At 43.2% G+C, this 5614-nt stretch overlaps 1 protein-coding gene across 1 annotated transcript; it reads right to left on the reverse strand.

The window, feature by feature from the left end:
- Positions 1-667: 667 nt before the first annotated feature.
- On the reverse strand, positions 668-2742 carry LOC128453673 (tripartite motif-containing protein 16-like). Its single transcript, XM_053436701.1, has one exon. It carries the CDS (start codon positions 2555-2557, stop codon positions 887-889), a length of 1671 nt encoding a protein of 556 aa, XP_053292676.1. The 5' UTR covers positions 2558-2742; the 3' UTR covers positions 668-886.
- Positions 2743-5614: the final 2872 nt, after the last annotated feature.

Below are 5614 nucleotides of genomic sequence, written 5' to 3' on the forward strand. Positions count from 1 at the left end.
TGGTAGAAGAGAGGAAAGTGATATTTAGAACTGAATATAATTATTTTAGATAAGATGTGTAAAGTTCTGTGTGCTGCTCAGTCAGATATCATTTGGTGTGAATGGAACGAATCTGATCAGAAGTTCTAAATTGGGTTACTGTTGTTAGCATTCGAAAGCACCTCTGTGCTTTAGGAGGTGGATTGAAAGAAAATCATTCAATCTATCTGGGATTTACCCAATATTTTTGGAAACTCCAGCAAAACTTAAAATAGAAAGTTTAAAAAAAGTCTCTATGTTAGTTTCAAGTAAGAAATATGAACAGTCACTCAATATCGAGATTACAGGGGCCATGCACCTGTCCTCTTGGGGTCATGGGATAGTGCCCCATAGGCTCGTTCAGTAATCCATACATGAAAGAAATATGACCCTAACCCTAAGTGTGCTGGTTATCGAACTCCACAACATAATAATGTGAGGCAGAGCATGAAATCCTCCTCATTTGAGAAAATAAGCCTAAATAATGTGATAAAATAGACTCAATCTGATTTGTTGTAGGCCCATTGTTTACCAGGCAAACAAAGAAGTCTAAAGGTACAATTTGAGAAGTGGCTGCGCACCTCCTGCGCAGAAGTGAATTCCGTACCTCCTGTTTCTACATTGATTTAGAAAACCACACCAACATTAGTTCTTGCAAACACATTCATGTCAGTTTAATTATAGATTTCTGTCTTTACAAAGTGAGAACTAAATATGTGTGATAAAGGAAGGTCAATGTTTGATTGACAGCTGATCTCTATGCGGAGCAGAAATGTCACCACAATGAACTTTGATCAACAAACATAGAGACAAAAGAAGTTAAAGATGTAAACACTGAATCTAATTCACTGCTTTTAATGACTCAAGTCTATTTGAGTTTACAGAGCTCAGCTGTTGCTCCGTCATAATTAACCCTAACTCCAGCATAGAGAGGCTGAGTGAATGGGGTCTGGACTTTGCGGGGGAGAGTCATGGTGTCAGAGACGCTGTAGAAGGACAGAACACCTGCACTGTGATCCAGGTACACTCCTACTCTGGAGGACAGAGGATCTGACACTGGAGTACTGTTGTAATAAAAGTAATAACTGTTTCTACCACAATATAATGACCAAGATTTATCATTGTATCCAAATACACAGTCTTCTGAGCCTCCTGCTCTGCTGATATCCTTGTATGTGACTGCTACATCAACTCCTCTCACCCCCACCTCCAACTCCACCTGCCAGTAACCATGTCCAGTCTGACTCTCTCTACTCAGGACCTGATAATAACCAGTAAATCTGTCTGGGTGATCAGAATAAGACTGTTCTTCAAACATAAATGTTACTTTTCTCTTTCCCTCAGATAATAACACATGTTTATTAGCTGTGTTAGGATCCAGTTTGATTTCCTGTGAATATATTAAGAAGTCAGCTCTGGTCTCTGGCTCTGGTTGTGGCAGTAAAACATCCACTTGAGACACAATCTGTAAAATCTCTGTCTCTGTCTCACTCAGAATGTCCTGTAGTCGACCTCTGACCTGTGACACAGCTGCTGTCACGTCCTCAAAGTTCCTCAGAGGACGGATCCTGTTGCTGGATGAGTGTGTAGATTCACTGAGTGGTGACAGTGAGGGGTAGTTGTGTAGAAACTGGTTGTGATCCTCTGTGTCTGAGAGCTGCTTCAGTTCAAGGTCTTTCCTCTTCAGCTCAGTGATCTCCTGCTCCAGTCTCTTCTGAAGCTCTCTGACTCGACTCACTTCACTTTCCTGCTGGGATCTGATCTGCTGCTTCACATCAGAGCTTCTTTTCTCCAGCACACGGATCAGCTCAGTGAAGATCTCCTCACTGTCCTCCACTGCTTTATCAGCAGAGCCATTGACGGCCTCTTCTTCCTGTTGAAGAAGCTTCACGTCTTTCTCTGTGTCCTGGACTCTCTGCTGGATTGTTTCTCTCCTCAGCCCGAGCGCTCTCTGCCTCTCAGTCCTTTCTGCTGCTGACACTGTGTCATGGTCTTTATGTTCCTCCACAGAGCAGAGATAACAGATACACTGCTGATCAGTGCGGCAGAACATCTTCATCACCTCGTTGTGACGAGAGCAGATGTTCTCCTGGAGCTTCTCCGAGGGCTCCACCAGCTTGTGCTTCTTCAATGGAGCTGACTGAAGATGAGGCTGGAGGTGTTGTTCACAATAAGAGGCCAAACAAACCAAACAGGACTTGAGAGCTTTCAGTTTTCTCCCAGTGCAGACATCACAGGCCACATCTTCAGGTCCAGCATAGCAGTGATCAGCAGGAGCAGCTTGGAGTCCAGTCTTCTTCAGCTCCTCCACTAAATCAGCTAACATTGTGTTTTCCCCCAGGACAGGCCTCGGTGTGAAAGTCTGGCTACACTGAGGGCAGCTGTAGCTTCCTCTCTCCTCCCCTTTGTCCCAGTGGGTGTTAATACAGCTCATACAGTAGCTGTGTCCACAGCCAGTAGTCACCGGATCCTTCAGTGGATCCAGACAGATCGAACAGCAGAATCGTTCCTGCTCCAGCTGAAATTCTCTGTGCGCCATTTTACCATCCTGGATCTCAGTTTCCCTTTAAATGACAAAAGTTGTATCAAGCTCCAAACTCTGTTGTTCTCGTTGCCTCTCAGCTCTTGAACTTCACCACACTTCACTCTCACTTCACATAAAACCAACCAACGTGACGCCACAGATCTCTGCTCCTTCTGCTCTCGTTTCTCTTTGCTGTTGATGTTCTTAGTTGGAATCTCTGTCTACTGAACAATATGACTCAAAGGTCAGGTATTCATGTTCTTCCAAATGAGATAAATGAAGCTCTTGTGTTCATTGTCAATTATCTGATTACAAATAAATAAGGGAGTGATTGAGCCCTCATCACGGGCCAAGGCAACATGAGGAGGGCTACAAACTATTCACCTACAGCACTGTATGACAGGTTGGGAGATTCTTTCATGCTGATATCTGCAGCTATCTTGAGGCTGCAGTTCAAAGGAAATACCAAAATACCTGGAGGAGTGTACACCTGTACACACACACACACACACACACACACACACACACACACACACACACACACAAACACACACTCGTTTACGTGTACCTTAGTTAAGACACCCATTGACATAAAGCATACATTTCTTAGCCTCTCAACCTAACCTTACCATGTCCATGACATTACATTGACATTAATTTCAAGGAGACTTACTGTAACCTTGACCATATCTTTACTACTTACCTAACCCTAACTTTGACCCTAACCTAAACCTAAACTTAAACTAACCTTTTATGGCGATTTGATAACATAAGGAAGAAATGTCCCCTTAATGTGACTGAGTTAACAGATTTAGGTTTCCACTACATGGACCCTAAACCTAACCCCAAACCTTTTCCTTAACCCTCATTGACATAATGCATTCCCTAGCCCTTTACCTTAATGACCCCAACTAGATGCCTAACCCAAACCTAACCCTAACCCAACCCAACCCCAACCCTAAAATCTAATTGTAACCCTCAAACAGCCCATTGAGTTTGTGAGGACCAGCCAAAATGTCCTCACAACGTCAAAATGTCGTCACATAGATGGTTTGGTTTTGAACCAAAATTGGCCCTCTTAAGTACAGACAGACATGCGCAGGCATACAAACACAAACACACACACACACACACACACACACACACACACACACACACACACACACACACACACACACACACACACACACACACACACTTGATTAGTATTATTTGTACTTAATTTACAAACAATTGTTCATTGAATTGAATGAATCAACTCTTATACACTAGAGGGCAGTGTCACACTACTTCTCCATCTTGTGAGATAACTTTCACACTAAGATATAAGATTTCCACAAACAGTAAATTGAAACATTCTACGTGCAAAACAAAACAGTTTTACACTTTATCATAAAACGGATCACGGCTTTTACAGATTTCTGCAGATACTGAGATAATCACTTGTTTACTCCTCCCTGATGAAGAGCGTATCCTCATCACTTTGATGGGACACCTTGGCAGGCCCCTCATCAAGATCTTCACAATATAGCCAATGCACAGTGCATTGTGAAGCTGACTCCTCACAGGGATAGCGTCATGTCCTTGTGATGCTACTGGCACACAACACTGTATTGTGATGCCTGGATGTCCGTCTGCCCCCATCCCCTTCAAAGCACTTCCTTCAGGGTGACATCAGCTGGGGTGCCGAACGTAAAAAGGTGACCTCTTAATCAAGTGTGGGCTTTGTACAGGATTCAGCGATGCTCACTCAACCTCATCCGCACACAAAACACGTTTTACTTTGGAGGTTTCTCCATGCATGGCTTCTTCTTTGTGCTCTGCATTTATCACCAGAGTTTCCATCCTCCCTCCCTCTTTTTCTTCCATCCACTTAAGAAATGATAAAGCAGCCAAATGTTGATAACAAAACAAAAAGGATCCCTTTTTTACTGCATCCATGAGCAGCTCCATTGGAAAAAGTTTTTGTACTTGCTCAGGTAGATACAGCGGGGGAACAATGGAAGATGCTGCCACAAACAGGATGCGTGGGATGGAAGTTGAAGGGGTAAACATGGTGTGTTGTCATATGTGGGACTGAGCGAGTGTGTGTGTGTGTATGTGTGAGAGACGGAACCGCAGAGTGTGTTGTCAGCTCTGTGCACATGGCAATGAAAACAAGCCGTTCACATGTAGGCATTATGAGCTTACAACTTCAAAGCAGCAAAATCTGATATCACACATAAGACACTCTGAAAAAAGGCAGAATTCCTCAGTTGGGTGTTGTTGATTTTGAGCCTTTTCCGGGGGTTTGTGGGTTTTCACATATTTCTCGGAGTGTGTTGCGTGTGAGGGGATCCCCGTGTAGGTTCTCTAATTGAAAATCCCTTTCCCAGGTATCCTGTCATAAACGAAGGGAAAGATTTTCAGTGATCAAAGAGACCTCCTGTGTGTGACAACAGAGCCTCCCTCGCTCTGCCACCTCTGACCACTGCTGTGCTACGACACAAGTATCGGTTGTTTAAATGAAGAAAGAAATCTTCTTTTTTATATAATTCGAAGCTCAAGCGTGACAGAGAGAGATTGTGGAGTTAAATTTTACTTCAGTGAGTTTTAAAGCAAAGAAGTGCATCTGCTCTTTATCGGCAGTTTTTTTGGGAGATATTATATCCTTTTAAGGAAAGGCCCGTATTGAAATCCGTGGCTTTGGCTATTTTGAAATGTTCAAATAATTGTTAATGCCCCAAGTGATTTCTAATCTAAAAGCTCCAACTGTATCTCACCCATGAGACATGTCAGGGATTCCAGTCGGCTGGTTGGCAAGTCCTCGGTCTGAAACCCTGAAGCAGAAAGAAGAATTCCCATTTGTTATTATAAATATTCTGACTACAGGAACCATGTGAGACTTGCATACATTGTGAAAGTTCCCAGGGTTTTTAAATGGTATCGTGAGATATGTTCTGCTTCATAACAGGTAGCGCTTACAGTTACTGTCAAACCTACTTGAGAGCGAAAGGCGCAGACAGTCGCTGCACAATCCACCATGTTATTTTCCAATTCATTCTCAGTGGAGCATTTCCAGGACTTATCTGC

Source organism: Pleuronectes platessa, chromosome 12 (assembly GCF_947347685.1).
Source record: "Pleuronectes platessa chromosome 12, fPlePla1.1, whole genome shotgun sequence".
Taxonomy (NCBI): domain Eukaryota; kingdom Metazoa; phylum Chordata; class Actinopteri; order Pleuronectiformes; family Pleuronectidae; genus Pleuronectes; species Pleuronectes platessa.